The sequence below is a fragment of the Diuraphis noxia genome, unplaced genomic scaffold (assembly GCF_037042655.1).
Source record: "Diuraphis noxia isolate RWA-SAM2 unplaced genomic scaffold, SU_Dnox_SAM2 contig0002, whole genome shotgun sequence".
In the NCBI taxonomy this organism is placed as follows: domain Eukaryota; kingdom Metazoa; phylum Arthropoda; class Insecta; order Hemiptera; family Aphididae; genus Diuraphis; species Diuraphis noxia.
In genome coordinates, this window is record NW_028301712.1 from 59,022,999 (window position 1) to 59,043,549 (window position 20,551).

Here is a 20,551-nt window from a genome sequence, read left to right on the forward strand (position 1 = left end):
GATTTTTGGTTTATGACATTTAGATTATTTATTACTTGAAATGAAAAGCATTGAAACATAATCAAATATACTAATGTCTAATTGTGTTTATATAATACATTATAATTTGTGTTAGTGAAAGCATTACGCCACTACTCCAGTTTTGTGGATTTCTAATACCCTCAAATCTTTTTACTCCGGGTGACCTGTGAGATATTTTTACCAGGAGGGTGAGGGGTAAATATTGATTGTTAATTGTTATACCCATAACATATTATAAATATATGTTATGTACTTATGTACAAAAACTACGAAAATAATAATAAGAAGGAAAACTTAAATAAGTCTTTCAGCCTTTGTAACAAAAATAATTTCTAAACATTTTTAATCCTATGGTGTTAATATATTGACTAAAATTTACATGGAAAAATTTAAATAAAATCAACGAAAACGAATTGATTTTGTTAGATGATAATAATTGAAGTGGTTTATAAACTTACAATGATGAAAATTTATGAGTGTTCTCCAATTTTCTAGCAAATCATAGGCACAATTTCCATAATTCCATTAAAATTGAGAAAATGTGATTTTGATTGAACTTTTTTAACTATCGTGAATAATGAAGCCAACATAAACTACAAACTTGATTCATATTAAATAATATATTGTCTCACTCGTACTTGACAGCTATACAATGAATGTAAGTACTAAGTACCTATTTTACCATATTAATTTTTAAATCATAATTATCTAAATAATATTATGTTCCAAGAAAATATTTATGGCTAGATACTAAATATAGTGGTCATATGAGTTACGAATATAATATTCGTATGATGAAAACTGATGGTCAGAATTATTTTGTAGAGAAAATGTTTGTTATTCAATAATATTACTCTCTCTATATATTGATGTTTATGACGATAAATATAGGTACGTATAATAATATAGTTATGTTAAAAAACTAAAACTTCAGAGTTAGGTAGGTACTTTCGTTTTTTCATGACTAGTTATAATAAATATTTTGTTAAAAAAAAAAAAAAATAGATCGTGAAGTTAATTGCTTTCTATTCTCTCGTCCAAGACCACCAAGTACAGTAACTCCCAAGACAATAAAACAGTTTTCCATACTAAGTCGGTCCACAGAGCAAAAATAATAATTTTTTAACATTCAAAAGGTGGTATGTTTTATATGATGTTTTACGACGAAACTATTATCACAAAAAAATTCTTTTTTAGGTTGTTTTAATGAACTTATACTACATAGTACATATTGACTTATATGAATCGGAAGATCAAAAGCAGTATAGCCAGCGTGTACACTGAATTACTGTTAAATCATGTCTGGTGTTTTTTAAGTGATGGATATTATGTGCTTTGAAGGAAGAAAATCAGCAACTCCAGATCATTTAATGCTTTTTGTTTTAGTATTTGGACATGCTGCTTATTTGCACCTGATCGTAATGCATTAATGCACGTACAATGTCCATTACAATATCCTTTCATACTTCTAATTAGAATAACCTTAATTTCGTAACGAAAACCAGTTATCCGGCGTATCATCCGTAGTTGGATTGTCTGTCTCGGGTTTATTTAACAGCGGGAAACGCCTGGACGGCTGATAATACAACTATACCTTATAAATAAATGCTTAATTATAGATATTAAATATATATATTTTATGTGTTTGAATTTTAAAAATCAAAGTTAAGATGATGTTGACACAAAAAATGTAAACACTGTCAACGTTGTGAGGTATATGATGCATGGCGAGACTGCTGTGAAATGATGATCGACTGTCATAAACACATCACTTAACGGTGCGTAATAGTCAATATAAGTAATAGAATATCGGATGATGTGTAGAAGTGAGCACAGCGTTCGATGATCTGATCGAACGGTTGATCCGGAAGACAACACTCGAACTGCGCAAAACGCCATCATGTGGTCGGAAAAGAGGTTGCGCGGTTCTTACTTTATTTTCTGAGGCAAATAATGGTGGCGTAGTGGCCGCAGCCTCGCGCCCTCAGTCGAAATCATCCAGACAAAATAACACCGCGTGCGGAGATACGCGACTGGTCACGTAGTTCATCGGCGTTCGGTGGTAAGACGTTTACTCGCTTTCTTCACTGCCTGCCGACAATAAGCAGATCGAAAACCATATAGAGAGTATCGGTGGCGTGAGTATCAGTTACACGGTACCACTTAGTTGATCCGCGTTTTATTATTATTTTTTGTCATCGTCACCACCGCTGATTTTGTCACATAAAAAACGCACTAACCACTCGATGGATATCGTCACTCTTGAAACCGAATCATCACGCCACCTTTTTCGATACGGTCGTCTGCGGGAACGGTTGGCGGTAGTGAGTTGTGACCAGTGGCCCACAATTGATCATTTATCTGTACCAACTATGTCACGTGTCGTCCACCTAATCGTTGTTGTTAATTGTGTACTATTGAGATTGAAATGTCTTGTTAATTGTTTCTTAATGTGTTTTACATAAATTTTATAATTTTATTAAACATTTACTGACGCGACCACTTTAAACCACGTTTAAAAATTATAAAAATTTGGTCGATAATTTTCGAGTCACGCGTTTGTTACGATAATAAACTACTCTTTGGTGTAGCAGTGTAGCTATAATAATAGGATGACACTATAAATACTAACACATAATTTAACTTGAAACATTTTGGTGAATAACCTTCTTCTGTACACTTCTTAGTGTAAAAAATAAATATTGTACAACAAATAATACAATACTATATAATAGAAACTATAAGTGAGTACTGAGTGCCTAGTAGATAATAATAATAATTAAACGAACAGGTATAAGAACGCACCAGATAATAAGTGATAGCAATACAATAAAAACAAATCTCCTCACAGCCAATATAATATATATACTATACTCGTATATATATATATATATATATATATATATATACGTCTGATAATAATTTAATATTTACAAAAAATTATAAATACCATTCACACACACACAAAAACGATAGTTTCTGCCTAGAATGTTGGTTCCTATTAAATTCTAATAATAATCACAACTATTCACAAGTCATTTATACACTTCCTATAATGTTTCAAATAGACGAGTATAAAATTTTTAATTAAAAAAAAATATTTGTTTAATAAAAAAATGTATTATGAAAATTATGTTTATCATACGAGTACAACTTAAAAGTTCTAAACCCTACCACCAAATGTCCAAATGTTTATTCTGTGTAAACGTCCTGGTACTGAAGTATACCATTTTTATTGTAACTCCTTTATGCTAGACGTGCAAGTGACGTATAGCTAATGATGATCAAAACAAAATTAAACTCCTGACTCTTGTTATTTTTTAAAAAATGCATAAAAATTAATAAATATCTGTTTAGCTGTGTATAGGTTTTTTGCTACGAATTCGATAGACGAAACTGTTCAGTCCAATATAAATATAATACATGTATAGTATCTTACTGTGTCGGAACCAGTCCCTAAAATATCCAAATTTTCGTACTACACACGTCACACATAGTCCCAAATCAGTCAAATCTAAATTATACATATACTACCTATCAATTAATGATAATATGTGTTTACAATAAATAATTTTATTTAAATAAAGTAGAACCTTTATTTAACAAATTTAAAGGTTCTTTAAAAAAAATTAGTGAAATAGATTTTTTGTTAAAAAAATTTTTTTTTATATTTTTATATTTTTTTATATCCTGAATTAATATTGTTATATTAAAATTGTATAGAATATTATTATAAAGGTTATTATAACACACTTTTAAATTTTGTACTACACACTGAATTATTCGTACTACACAAAGTGTGTCGTACTACACACAATTTTAGGGACTGGTCGGAACTCTCAAGTATATGATATCATGTAAACTTTGATGAACTACTAAATTTCATGATTTTAATGTAAATATATACATATACACAAACGGACCGGTGGTCAACAACAATAATGAAATAGACCTTTAGTGAGTAATCGATATCGGTGTCCTTTGTTTCTATCTATACGTGACGAGCACACGACAATACGTGACAATAACAATACAACCGACGACGGGATGATAGCGTAGTATTGTAGTAATGTAGTATAAATGTGTTGATGAATAATGAACGCCATAATATTATCTCTACAGAAAACAACACTGGATAACGATATAAAGAATACGAGAACGTAGCCGCACTACACGTCTACGCGGTACACGCACAAAAGTAACGGCATACAAGTCGATTTCCGGCGACGGAACAGTAACGCGCGCTAAACGATGATTCGATGAACATCATAATAATATACTGAGCTCACGATTAATTTCCAGGATGGTGAGTAAGACGCGAGTTGCGGTAACACGTACAGACGCACAACAAAAAAAACAACGTTTTTCGCAAAATGTTTTCTCGTCCCAGTGCCTGGGGCAGGTATCTTGAAGTCTCACACAAAATAATAAGTGATAGACGACAAGGCCGCCCGCAGGGGGTGGAAGGACCACAACCCCCTCCCCAGCTTATTTAGATAATACCTAATTTTTATTGCATTTATTTACATTTTATATAGCAATCTTATGTAGGTATCACCAAGGTATTCGGTATTTGGTTTATTTGTGGTGATTAGATCTGAATAAGTTAGTTGGGCAAGGATACTATGGTGCGAGTACTATGGCTGGTCATATAAGTGTTGTTCAAAAAAGAATAAAAGATATACATAAAAAGCAGTCTTCGTCTATTGTGCAAGTCATCGTATAAATTTAGTTTTAAATGTGAATTGAATTCCATTCCAAGTATCCGCAATACCTTTGGTGTGATAAAAGAAACAATTCATTTTTTTAAAGAAAGGTTTTTACGCCAATCAGCTGCTCCTAATCTTACTAAATTATGTGTCCCCAGGTAGTCTGAATCATTTTTTTAATTTTTTTATTTGAAATACTTTATTAAACGACAAATTTGAAGAGAATATTGAAAAATTTGAAGTTTTCTCAATCAATCCAAAATATATGAAAAGTATAAAAAAAGAAGAATTTATCACTAAATTGAAAAATATTAAGTCATTTCATGGAGATTTATATAGATAATATATTAGAAGAAGGTCTTATTTGGTACAGTAACTAGAGTGAAAAATAAATGAAAGATAATACAGATTTTCTTGAACTTTTAGATGAAACAACATTTTTCCCATCAATAAAAAATTGTATTTTAATAGCAATAACCCTTGCATCAACTACTATTATAGTGTTGAAAGGTCATTTAAGTATGTATAATTTATTAATCTGCTTTTATATAGTGCTTCTTCTCAGACATTTTTGTTTTTGTTTTATATTATAGCTCCCTTAAAAAATTGAAAACTTAGCTTCACAGTAGTATGACACAACTCCGCTTGAATGGTTTAGCACTTATGTACCTACATTCATAGTGATATTGTAAAAAGTCAACAATCTGACATGGTTGAAGATACAATTAAGCTTTTCTGCATGGAACCACGACGTGTTCAATTTTTATTTGACGATAATGATTAATGATCAAAGAGTCATTAATTATTTATTATTAATTAGTTTTTTTCATTTTTTATTATACAGGCTTATTTATAACAACATAATATAATACATTTATTTATATATTATGTATATACTTACTTACTATAATATAATAAATAAATAATTTTTTTTACGATGTGATATAAAAAACAGAATTTATGGTAAGTGATTATTTTTTCACTGCCCCTCTCCCTCCACCCAGAGAAAAATTTCTGCGGACGGCCTTGATAGATGACGTTCGTTCCAATGGTATATTTTGGTGTTTACAGCGTGAACTACGATCATATACATAAAATTGTTATGTTCCTGGCGAAGACAAGTTGCGCCGATCTCAATTTTTATAGGTAGGGCAAAATACAAAAATTAATACCCACCCCACCCAGAGACACCTGTATAACTAAATCGAGTATTCTCGTAGTTTTTTGATATTCGGGAATATTTATATTTGATTTCTCCTTATATAAATTATTTTTATACATCACAATCATATCCTACCCCCATCCACAACCATCCTAACCACCTACGACCCACCCACTCATTTTCGTAGGTCACGCGGTTGCCCTACCTGACCTATAGGGTTTGACGCCACTGGTGAAGACAGACAACTTTCGGACAGTGCAACAGTAATATTACTAATACTAATAAACATTAATCAATAATAACAAAACAAACATTATTGTCATACGGCATACCTACAATTAAACTGAAACAATGGCCAATTTCTAAAGGCTCAAGGTGCTTAGACAATGTTTGCATGACGCTGAATATTATGTCGATTAACTCGAAGATGACAGCATGACAGAAGTGGAATATCGATATCTGTATGTATAACGACTAAACGATGACATAACTCAGTGTTTATAAAATTTACTTATAATTTATTTATATCTATATACTAGTATGCCTCACCGGGCATCGCTCTTGCTATGAAATATACATTTTTCTATTGTTTTTAAAATTTTTTAATTTTATAATTCACACGGATCCTCATAATTATTATTTTTCCAATAACAATCAATACCTAGTTCCTATTGTGATAAACTGATACACTAATTGTGTCAGTTACGTGGGTAACTATATCGGCAATTCAGTAGATATACATCACTATAGATATAAAATATAAACATCGAAAACAAAATGGAATAACACAATTAAAAATCTAACATAACTTACATTTTTATTATTTTTAAAACTATTCAACAAATTTACAAAAATAATTAATCAATTAAATACAAAAATCGAAAGGACACATGATGCATTCTAATAATAACTACACTAGCAAAAGAAATTCATTTTTAACCTGGTATGGTAAGAACCATTTTTAAATCAAAAATAGAGGACTAAATCTTACACACACTTAATATGCATAAAAAAAAAAATATTATTTTATATCCACTATTGAATTTATTCAATACAACTTATACAAGTATAGGTAGTGCAAACATTTTTATAATATATATTTTTACGACTTTAGCGAAGTAAAGCAATGTTCAATTCCAAACAATACTAAAACGAATGATAAACAAGACGGTTCTAAGCAAATTTCGGATTTAAAAAATGAAAACCAATATTCAGAATCGTCAAAATATAGGAGTAGTTGTAAACTTAACACCGGATACCAACTAAATTTTAATAACTATACTCAGGAGCTTTATAAAGCATTGATAAAAGAGTGCAACTATAACTTATTAGATTTAAATTCATTAAACACATCATTAGACTTTGAGTCTTTGACGAGTGTTACTCATCGAACGTTGAAAGCTATAAAGGTATTTTAATATAAATTAAAGGACAAAACGTTAAATAAAAATAAAATATATTATTAAATAATACGACTGGCGAATGTAATTTTATTAAAATAAGCATTCTTAATAATTGATATTATTAATATTACTAAAATAATTAATTCAAATTTATAGTTGATATCGTTTTTTTTTTTGTAGGATCAAAAAATATTTTCGGTATTAGGATATTTTCCAACAATTTCTGTAGAGTTGAAAAACCGTGGTTGGGTGGAAAAACGAGATCCGTACAGACCACCAATAAATTATTCACTGTATTTAAAATCATCACGTAAATATTTTTACAGCATTCGCTTGTACAGAATAATTTAATACCATATTTTAGGTATAGTCGGTATAGATACCAATTTATTTATGTATAATTTAAACTTTAAGCATATATGGTTAATTGGATCGAATCGCCTCCACTGATATCGTCAATTAATGAAACGGAAGGTGCCATTGAACGTCTGAAAAGTTGGCAATCGTGGAATATTCTTAAAAATAAGAGATTTGATTTTATTTTTGTCACCAGAAAACAGTTGATTAATTGGTCCACTTTAAATAAATTGACATGTGTTAGTCAAATGACCAGACACGTATTTTGTACGAAAGTAGGTACCTATTATAATACTATATACCTATTTTAATTTACAGTAAGATATTAAAATAATTCACTTAACTATTGATAAATCAAAGTAACTTTGGTCAATTTGGGTCTCGAAAGAAAGTTTTTTTTTATAAATACTTAAGATCAATTTTTTTTAGCTTATAAATAAAAATATAAATGATATATCTATTTTAAACCATTTGGCCATCAAAGATATTTTTAATATACCACTTAAATTATTAAACATATCAATATATTAACTATGCATTACCAAACTGATTAGGTAATTAGCCATGGGGTTAAAATATCTATTTTTTAATATAGAATGGTTTGGCTCAATGTTTGGAATCTTATAAAAATGCTGAAACAAATTTGATGTTTCCAAGATGTCATTTTATTCGAACTGAAGCAGACAGTAATGCATTTGTGGAAGATTACATTACAACAGCGTTAGTAAGCTCATTGAAAATTATTGTAAAAGCAATTGAGAATAATAAAAAAATTTTCGCTGCAAATGGCAATGTAAGTTTCAATTTATAGTAACTGTACAAAAATAATGAAATAGTTTTCCTCGTGGACAAACAAGATACCATACAACATTATTGATTTTGTGAAAAGATGTATATTACATTTTTTGGATAAACAAACAAATGGGAACACCGAGACAGATACATGGAAATTTGAAAGTCAAAAAGAAATATGGAACAAATTTATGATTCATTACACAAAATTGATCATCGATAGTGACGTCAAATTTAATGTAGAATATACAAATGAATTAGAAGTAAATCGATGTTGTACAACAATTAATGGCAAAAACATTTTTAAATTTTTAAGATATTTGTAACCAATCTGCTATACAGTAAGTGCGATTGTACCTCGTCATTGTGTAGGTTACTGTAATGTATGTGTTAAATTTGAATTCAATTATAAATCATTGTATCTACCTACATGAAAAATGATTCTGAGCGGAGATGGTCCATCAGCCTATATTAGGTACAAACTACTAAGTATATTTTAATATTTATATTGCTATTATGGTAATTTATTTTAATATTAGTGTTACGGCACGCGTTGCATGGTAAAATTACCAAATAACTTTAAATTAATTTAAATATTTTAAAATATATTAAAGTATATTAAATTATTATAATATACATAAAAGTACTCTCAAATATCGTTGAATTACTACAAAATAACAAAAATCATTATTCCCATTTAGCTTATCTCCCCATTTCGTCTAAATTTGAACAACAAATGTCCATCAATAAAATGTGTGCTTTTATATTTTAATAAGAAATACCAACAAGGAACCTTATATTATTATATACTATATGATTATATGTTAATACATTACCTATAAAAAAATGTAAATTATATACATTTTTAATTTTTTTAATAATTTAATAAATCATTTTTTTTAAATAATGCTCGCAAATGTTTGTGATTTTATCAAAATTTTAACTAAAAATGTTTATAAATAATGTTTGTCTATGTATCATTAAATTTATAAAATAACTTCTTATGTGTCATATAGTAATAGTATTATTTTTAACTTAGCAAAAAAATCGTTACCTACCAACACTTAAAAAATAAAACTAAAAAATGTAACATGCTTTTAAATAGTTTTAAATATAAGTCTAATTTTTAAAAAAAAATTACACCAATTGGAAAACATAGATTTGGTAAAAATAGCATCAAGTATCTACAGCTATCGATTTTGTTAAGAAAGGGTTTCTGTACAAATTCCCGTTTTTTCATAAATTTATTTTTTGTTTTTCCCAATTATAAAGAAAATTAAATATTGAGAAGTTTTTTTTTACTTTTGACCTCTCAAACAACCATCTAGATTCAATTAACTAGAAGAAAAAATAGTACTAAAATTAAATATTAAAGCATATTTAGTGCTCCAAAAGTTGACGAAGCATTTCAAAAAAAAGTATTATTGTATCACTCCGCTCAGAATTTAAAATGTGTAAACATTTTATATGATAGCTTTTGTCCTCAAGCATCAAGCGACTAACTTCTCTCCATCTTCTGAGCTTTGGATAGTACTCCAAAAGAAGCAATGTACAAGCGCTGATTATTACATATAATATACTAAAAGAACAATTGAGTCATGAATACTTGGTGAATATATGATAAATTTTAAAAAGAAAAATATTTTAACACCTAGATATCTAGTTCTGTTTATATTAGATTTTTAAAGTATTTCATGATTTATATTTTTAATATTTTGTATAACGTAATAGAATTATACTTTAAATAATATTATTTCTAGATTCCTAAAAAATATAAGCAATATTATTATTATAAAATATATTGTTCTACAACATGACCTAACTAAAACTTGTTATAAAATCTAAAACAATAATATAATTTCATTACATTCTTAGTGCACACATTTTAAGTAGGTATGTTTTCGGATTTGTAACCTCATTAATTAATTTTTCAAATATTATTCATAAGCTTGATATATTCATTTATTTTTATATAATATATTAATGATAAATTATGATCACATCACACGGCGTTTTCGATAGACTATTTTAGGTACACTAAAGATGTATGTTTATTTTTTTTTTAGGAATTCTAGTCATGCATTTTTTATTAAAATCTAGACAGTTAATGTGTTATTTCTGGGTTAGCATTAAAAATAATATGTTTGAATTTATTAAAATAACATTTGATAATCCAAAAATTAAAAATTATATTTTTGCAAGCTAATATGCACTTTATCGATTAGAGTAAATTTGTCATATTGAAAACGAACAAATAACAGTTAATTTTTCATTCTTATTAACAATCCACTAAAATTGAATGAGTATGAATCCTGGCTTATAAATGATATGATAATAATATGACAAGTTGTCATATATATTTTTTATTTTAAAATCAAAATACTGGACGAATCATTTAAAAAAATCTATTCTAGCTATTTTACGTTTGTATGTTTTGATCCCCGTTGAGAAATTATTTTTAAATGTAGGTAGTATATTTCTATCTTCTGGTAAGAATACGGGTATGTCGGTGATGGCAATTATACACAATCGAATGATAAGTTCCTTCAAGTAACAGAACAATTCTATATATAACTATTGAACTAAATATAAGGACGTACTTGTAGGTTTTTTTTCAAAATAATCAGGAATTAATTTATAAATTGATTCTGAACGAAATTGAAACATGATTACACAGTTTCACATAGTTATGGACTTTATGGTACTATTACAATATTACCAATCATTTAAATGATAAATTATAATGAGCAATTTCCAAAAAAACATAGGAGGTTTACCTCCTAACTGATTATAAGGCTTAAGCATTTTTATTTACTCATTTAATTGTACTAAAAATCAGCAAGTATACGAGATTTGTCACTAGAATCGTGATTTTGGATATTGAAGTAACCGTAATAAACTAATAAGTAATCATTGTAATCTGTTTTACTCTATAGTTAGATGTTTATGCAAAATGTAAATATTTACTTGAAGAAGTGAAAAAATATTGCCCCCAACACTATATAGACGGGATTACCAACACATGGATCATAAAACCCACGTCAAACTGTTCTGGTCATGGTATTATATTGTCTAGACACTTGCAGACGATAAAACAAAAAATCACTGTTGCAGATGTCTTCAAAAATAATTATATTGTACAAAAATATATAGGTAAAAATAATCCATAATATATAAAAATTAAGACATAACAACTATCAAAGTCATTTTTATTTGTAGAAAGGCCGCTTTTGATTTATACGTGTAAAATTGATTTACGACAATGGTTTTTAGTGACCAATATGAGTCCAGTAGTTGTATGGATGTACAAGTTAGTATACCTATTCAATTTTTTTTTTATCGCCATTTTTGTATAATAGCATCATATAGATTACACACAAGCCACGATTAATTTTAAAAAATTGCTTAAATAACTAATTTTATTACAGAGAGGGTTACGTTCGATTTTGTACTAACAGTTTTTCCATGGAAAATATACATGAATCCATTCATCTCAGCAATGTCAGACTGCAAAATAAATATCGAAAAATTAGAAATTCACAAGTACCTGCAGAGTGTATGTGGGATTACAGAGAACTACAAAACTATTTGAGGTGCATAACATATTATAACTGACATGAGTTACTGAATGTCTATTTATACAGATTTTTAAGAGGCAGAGACCTGATATAATTTTAGTCAAAAACTAGGTTACTCTAGTAACTATTATAATTAATACAGTAGTAAAATACACTTTGAATTTTGTCCCAATTTTAATAATTCTGAATAAATATTAAAACTTCCCATAATAAGGAAATAACCAAGTTATATTTTTTATAGTCTTCATTTAAATTGTAATACAAGTGGTTTAAAAATGTCAAGATAAAATATTTATTCAGTTAAAAATATTTTTAAAAATATGATGCTATATTCGAATAATTAGAATATTTTTTGTTTGGTGAAAAAAAAATAATATCCTTTTCGTGGTCATAGAATGGATTGTTTCCATGTGAAACTCAATAGACTCAACGGTGGTACGTGCAATAATACCTTTTACCCAAATCTGTAATATTATAACTGTATTTTTATGAACATTTAAAACTAACACACGGACAGGTTCAAATTCATACAATTAAATTGATAATAAAATGTTAACCTATATTAATAAAGTAGTCACAACTTACTCACAAGTGGCAAGAGACTTCTTGATAACCAATTGTTTAATAAAGATTTGGATACTCTATATCTGAGGGCAGAGGCTGAAATACCTATATATTTTTCGTTCTCCTCATTGTACACATTCTTTAGATAATTAAAATAATAAATATGAAAAAAAAATATTAACAACGACTTTTCATAATACAGACAACAGACTACTTTAATTGCATACCCTTCACTTAAATACTTAATTGGGTATATCCATTCCAATTTGCTACCAAAAATTCATATTAAACACTTTTACTCCATCAATCCACCTATCCAACATAATTCTCTAATTTCAAACTTCACCGTTCTCAATATCCCACGTTACACACACAATAAGAGACGTTTAAAAGTGAAGTAGTATCATGACCCTATCTAATGAATAAAAAGTAATAAACCATTTAGCCGTGACCGTTTCCTTCCAACAAAACGTCTGTCAACGTATAACTTGTCCATCACTCGTTTTACACTTATTGTAAAAATAAATTACTATTGTTTGTATATTTTATAATAAAAACAACAAAAAAACACAGCTCAGTCGATACAGTTGGGTATTATACATAGTGTCTTGTTATTTTAGTCCCTGCTGTGCCAAACTAAAAGCGTCATGTTCGTATAATAATATAATTGTATAAGTTATTTCCGTTTCGCCTAATAGTCATACAATTACATGCCTATTTCAGGAATATCGGACAAGAATACGTATGGGATGAATTAATATTTCCCGGCATGAGTGAGAGTATTTACGCTGTATTACAAGCTGCTACGGACACTTCGTTTTATCGCGACAAAACTTTTCAATTGTTTGGAGCCGACTTCTTGATTACAGATAAATTTATCCCATATTTAATCGAGATCAATTCCATTCCCGGACTGAATCCGTCTACGAGCGTAATTGCCAATTTAGTGCCGATGCTCCTGCGTGACATTGTAAAAGGTACATCATTTTTATACCTAGCGTTGTAATTTATTTGAGTGAAGAATGAATTTATTAATTTTATTCTATTAAAATTTATACTTGAGTTTTATGCACGATGATGTTTGAAATTCACATTATGATAACAATTATTATTTAATAAAATAACAATGATTAAGCAAATTTAAATAAGTCAATAACGTTTATCTAGTCAATATAAACAATTACCGAACAACATAATGTCATCTTGTTGCATAAATATTTTTTAAGCATTTTAATTATATATCAGCATTATACACTTTATCATATTTATCATAAATATATTCAAAATATGGCTTATACATGCTCTTTCTAAATTTTGTATAATCTATTTAGTAATTATTATAAGGATGGTACTCCAGAAATTCTTACAGTAAATATACCAAAAAAGTTATCAAAGCGTGGTTTAAGAGGTAATAAAAATAAATAAAATATTAAATTGTTATCAGAATAACTTCGATAATTAGATGTTGATAACATCATGTGTGTGATCTGTTACTAATATCGATTTATTTCATAATTTGTTAATAAATATTATCAATTCGTAATCTTACCCGTCTCGTCATCAGCTTATCAATTACCAAATTTTCCCCCAAAATAATACAATTTTTCAAATTTTATCCTATAATTTTAATCATAATAATTATTTTATTTTTTGTGACCAATTGTGACATATATATATATACATTTATTAGTTGTGTAGTTAAGACTTTTATTTGGGAGGGGGCAGATAATGTGTTTACACAGATTTGGTTTAACTAGGGTCTCCTATAAGTTTAACATATGCTGAAGTTTTATTTTAGGGTTGGGTTCCTCGGTTCCTGTTCGGTTATACAAATGTGTATTTACTTGTAACTTTAGCCCATAGAACAGTTTTTTTTTAATTTTCTTAAAATTTAGAGGGGAGCTATACCTCTCCCAGCACCTCTTGGTTTCGTCACTGATGCATAATACTTGTACAAAAAATATTATACTTTCATTTAAAAAAACAAAATTTCTGCGTCTATATCTGAATTGTTAATTTTTTTCAAATCTCTTTTCTATCCAATACTTGTGTATAATAGTGACGGTGGACTACAAGAAAAACTCGAAAGCTGAGACAGGACTGTTTGTAAAGGTTGTGCCGGAAAAGTGGAAACCAGCCTCAGTGGCTGTGGTGAACAAGGACATTCCATTCAATTCGTCGGCGGTTGTGTCTGCGGAACAGACACCGTTTATGTTAGACTACCACCGCCGGTGGATGGACACTGTCAATAAAAAGTTAGTAGCATTACGGCTACATAGGTAAAAGAAGAGTACACAAAAGTAAGCAGACACTAAAGAATCACCACACTTGCCTCAATCAATCGTCGAATTCTCTTGCATACCGCTGAAAATTCGACAAAATAATCTCGTACGTCGTCGATTTGTTCTAAATTGACAGGAGTGTCGTTTCGTGATCTGTGAAAACTTACCACGGTTATCACTTATCAGTCATTGCTAATGAACGATTAATTTTCCTGTATAAATAACTCTAAAAAAAATATATTATCAACAATTTAAAAAAGCTTCAAATACAGTTAAGTATATAAATATAAGATTCAATATTGTAAAATTACCTTAAAAAATTATAATGCTATTATTAACACAAAATGAATATTTCAAAATTATTTCAAGTACATTTAAATTATTTTCTTTTTTTTTTAAATATTCAATCTATACAAATTAACATAATAAGTACCTATATGACGAAATTGTAGCCCAGGGATGACAAAGCCGTAGCACACAAATAACTTTTGAAAAAATTTAAATAATTTTTATATTACATTGAAAAGAAAATATAACACAAGTTGTAAAAGGCTCAAGACTGAAGTGGACAGGTTACGCGTGGAGAGCTGATAATAGTATTGCCAAGATGGTACTTGTAAATAACTTGAACAGAAAAAGACCTCGCGGTAGACCAAAGCAGCATTGGTTTGACGTAATCAAAAGAGATATCCAGGAGTTAAGGCCAGATTGGCATGGAGATCTAATACAACCCTATATAATAGAGAAGAGTGGAAGAATGTTATATTGACAGGAAAGGGCCTAAATGGTCTGTAATGCTAAAAAAAAAAATGATAAGCTAATTTTTTTTTTTATTATTTATTATAGGTATAACATGTATATTTCATAATTTAAAGGCAAAGAAGTAGTTAGAAAAATTTCCCATCCGTACAGTATAATGTTATATGAAAATTCTGTTGGATTACACACACGCGTGATTATATCACGTGATTAAGTAGCCATACTACACACATTATATCATATACGTATGATACAAGGATAAGTTGTAAATTATGTTTTACATAATATGATATTAAATACAAAAAAGTTAATGAATTGAAAATATAAATATTTATGATATGTTTTAAATATGGTAATTTATACCTACTATAAATATTTTTTGTAGCTATTTTGTCTATGTCAATGATATTTCGAATATTCGGTATAGTCAGTTTGTTTTCGTATAGGTTTAATATCGATATGTGTTATGTTTATATATCTACAATATACATATCGGAAATTGGAATGCATTTTCACACCGTTCATCATTATACCATTTATAACAATAATAAAACGAACTCAAGTTTTCACGAAAATTATTCACGCTCCGGATTCCTTCAATCGATAATTCACAATACTCGCCTGTACCAGAAACTGTAGCCCACCGCGGTAATAGGTTAAATAGTAGGTGCCAATTTAGCTAGTACCTACTTATACACAAGGAGTTAATTTTAAAGATACACACTAATTTTTCGAAAAGTATTAACGATTTTGAAAATATAAGTATTATTTAATATTTTTACATTATTTTAAGTAATTATAAAACAACATTAACATATATATATATATATATATTTACTGCTAGAGTAGAATATTTTTTAGAGTATTTCGATACTTAAACCGAGTTTTGAACGAGCAGTTAATTAATTATTAGGCATTATAAATATTTTAAATATATATAAGCTGTATGTTTAAGTGGAGAAAAAATTATGTTCTACAACTCTATCCCGCTCATTTAAACGTTAATTAATACTTATCACTAAATTGCTCCTTTGAAATTTGAAGTTTATAAACCGAAATACTCCAAAACATATTCTATCATACAAACAGAAAAAAATTTGAAAAATAATAATTATAAAAACGGTAAATTGTTTTATTTATGTATATGTATATTTTTTTTTACAGTAGCTAACAATTTTAATTTATGCAAGTAATTTTATGCAATAAAACTTTAATGTGTTTTTGACCTTTGGAGCTGAATACATGTTTTTTGTTGGTGATCGATTTTTCGTAAGGTTTTCATTGTCATAGTTACTTATTAATAAAAATAAAAATATACAAGATCCGTATATTTATAAATTATAATATAGAGGAAAAATATCGAGTATTTATAGTGTGATTTTTTTTAAATATCAAGTGTTATTTGATAATTGAATTACCCGATATATGCACGATGTAATATAATCTACTTAACATTTATAACATTTAATAATATTCACCTATAGTTAATGATAGATAAAATAGTGACCACTGAGTGGCACTGACTAATATATTACAATAAATTGTGGTTTCGCGATATCACGTAACAACCACAAACCCGTTTGAAAACTGTCGTAACGGTCGTCTCATCACGATTGTCGATTATTATAAAACCAAAAATTAATAAACAATGAAATAACAAATTGATAAACCCAGTTGAAGTTGGGGTATCTACTTATTCATTGATATAATATAAGTTATAAAGAACATTATTTTGTGAATAGATGATTGGACTGCGGTCATTATTCGACACTTCAAGACGTTCGTTGATCGATATTAATGTAATATAAATATAATGAAAGCAAAATGCCAAAAATGTATAAGTACACCATGAATAAAATGTGATGTATTGATAAGTGATGACAATATTATATGCTTGTATAAAAATGATGAAAAAACAATTTTAGCGAAATTGGGTTCTCAATTTATCACAGCTACAGTTGAACAATTGTTGACCTACAAAAGTACATAAAGGATAAAAAAAAATCGAAAAATCTATTATGAATATAGTTTATAAGTAAATATAAAATATATACCACGTACATATCTATGTATTGTTTAATTTAAAAAAACAAAATTGATGATGATAATAAGTAAAATATTAACATACCGTAATATTATAATATTGAAGGTGGTCTAATTTTGTCTAAATATGACGTCGCTTAAAATTTAAAAAGATCATTAGAGTAATGAATCGATTCAATTGCATTAGGGTTCATTATCACTTACGATATCCAATAGCAATGATTAACTTTTTAATAAAGTATGGTCGAATTGCACTTATTTTAGTCGAACGTCGAACTGCACTTGGGCTCTTAAAAGGTATTCCAACAAAAATATCATGCATTTGAACTTTGAAGGTGTTGAACGTTTAGAAAACACTCATTACCCTTCCCACTTACAGGCTTAGGACTGACAATGGTTTTAATCAATGGCATGGTTAAATATGATTGTTTTATACATACTCATTGTACATTATCTTAACATAATATTATATGCAATATACATAAATTAAATCATTAAATATTTTTATTGCATTATTATAACTTTTTTTTAAGACTAACTTCGATCATTTTTTGTAGTAATAACAAACTGCATTCAAAAACTCTAGCCTGGTAATACGCTTTTGAGCATTATAAGTTAATATATTTTTCAATACCATTAATTTTTTTCTGGTACCGTGTAGTCTTGTGTCTGTATTCTGCATTAAAATATAAGTATCTATTTGTAATTGTATTAAAACATCAATAGATACAAATATATTTGGATGTGTTGGTGAAAATGATTTATTAAACATAAGGTTCCTAATATTTTAACGTTTTCCAGTTCCCACTATAAACGTTCGTCTCGTAACAAGGGAATACAAATTCAGCTATGTTTAATAACACGTTATTATTATGTACTCCTTTTTTTAAACGAGTGTAGTTTGACTACTACCTGCTTTTTACCTAAGTGCAATTCGACCATTTCTTTTTAGGTAATAAGTGCAATTCGACTATCCCGTTATGATAAATATCGGAACATTATCTTTAGATTATAATAAAGTTTCTTCATATCATAAAGTAATATTTAATAGCAGCAACGGAAGCTAGGTTACCTTTGAATTCCTTTTCATAACAATGTTTATAATAATTATTAATTATCAAACACTTGTCTTAAGAATGATTTTATAACCTTGTAATTTCTTACCATTTAAAATTATTATATTTAAAATCCTCGTTCATTGTAGTTTTATTCTGTTGTCTACTTGTCTGTATGTGGTATATATGGGCTATAGCTATATTAGGTATGCGTGTTCGGTAAAAATGTATATTAGTAATAATTTATTGTATCTTTTGCTTTGACTGGCTATTTTAACTTAAAATTATGATGAGCAATAATATCGATAATTCAATACCATTTTGATATCGTGACCAAAAATTTTATATCGATAAACAAAATTATATCGTTTCATATCACTAGTTATTTCCAAAATAACAACATGTTGTTGTAACATCATAATCATGTGTAAGTATAATATTATGGTAGGTAATAGAAGAATTTTTTTAAAGTACTAATTAGTAGCTTTGACCTGTCTGGCTATCCAATGTACCAAATAGTGTGCCTCTCCCATAAAATAAATATATAATTAAATAACTTAAATTTAGATCAAGCAATTTGCATTTATGAAAACAGGATTTTACCTATTCAGACAACAAGAAGGGCGTTGGCCAAATTGTAGTACCTCTGGTATATAAAAAAAAAGGAACGGGAACACCATTCAAAAGGGAGTTTTCTGTACAGCATTTTTAGATGTACCATAGCCGTTGAGTTCTGAGGACCTTCACGCCACACGATTTGTACAGTAATTGTAATTATTACATTTATAACTTGTGTTTACTTGATAAACAACTATTTCATTATTTAACTTCTGGAAATCCTCTTAAGCTAATTATAATACTTCAACAATCATTTTAATATTTGGATCACTGGCAGTGCAGCACGCAACTAATATAAAAATAATTAAAAGTTCAGTGAACTGTTATAAGTAGGTAGGTATCTACCATATATATTTTCGTATGAATAAATTTTTTTTACCATAAATCGTATCAACAGACTATAAGTGATAAAATGAGCCATAAGCATTGAAATATCTTAAATTCATATAGGTATGTAAGTAATAACGTCATAATGGTCTCGGGAAAATAGGATCTTAAGAACAAAACGACTATTGGACATAACCAAAGTCTAACATTTCATATGGGATATGCAAAAAAATCCTTTCTTATATATATTAGAAATTCTGTAGCATAAGTGATTGATTGTTTTCAGTGGCTTCAAGGAGTCCATCAATCGAACAAACAAACAAACAAACCACGTAAAAATCGTCTATAGACTTGTCATATTAGATGCTATAATACTTAATAATTATTAGTTATTACTTATAAATCATTAACCAGAAGTAACTCAGAGTCACGTAGTGTCATTTCCAATAAACTAAATTAAATAAATGTTATAACAATTATTAACACCTGAACATTTCGTATTCTATAAATTTAAGATTTTTTTCCTTTAATTTTTCTTTTTTATTTCATATAGGAGAATTTGAAGTTATAAACATTTAAAATCCTAATATCACAATTTACTTATTTTATTTTTTCATAGATAGTTATTATGATTCATTGTTCATAGGGTATAGGTACAAATTTCTTTCAAATCAAATTTGGGCTACAGTAGTACTACAGTACCTAGGTTGGCCTAAGTAATTAATGCACTATAACTTTGTTGATTTATTTGTTAAAATCATATGATTCAATTTTGCTTATTCGAATTTTATTAAGGTTTTAGAATTTTTTTATAAATTACCTGGCACAAACATAAACGCACCATGACGAACGTCGTGAATTCGAGTAGTTATATGCTAATT

General features: G+C 28.1%; 1 protein-coding gene across 1 annotated transcript; it reads left to right on the top strand.

Annotated features, from left to right (window-relative positions):
- The first annotated feature begins 8,283 nt into the window (after positions 1-8,283).
- On the top strand, positions 8,284-14,913 carry LOC107170469 (tubulin glycylase 3A-like). The gene is made up of 7 exons (XM_089221411.1): positions 8,284-8,445; positions 8,510-8,707; positions 11,381-11,597; positions 11,664-11,754; positions 11,873-12,037; positions 13,310-13,563; positions 14,646-14,913. The coding sequence occupies exons 1-7, from the start codon at positions 8,299-8,301 to the stop codon at positions 14,867-14,869; spliced, it is 1,296 nt and encodes a 431-aa protein (XP_089077537.1). The 5' UTR covers positions 8,284-8,298; the 3' UTR covers positions 14,870-14,913.
- The last annotated feature ends 5,638 nt before the right edge of the window (positions 14,914-20,551 follow it).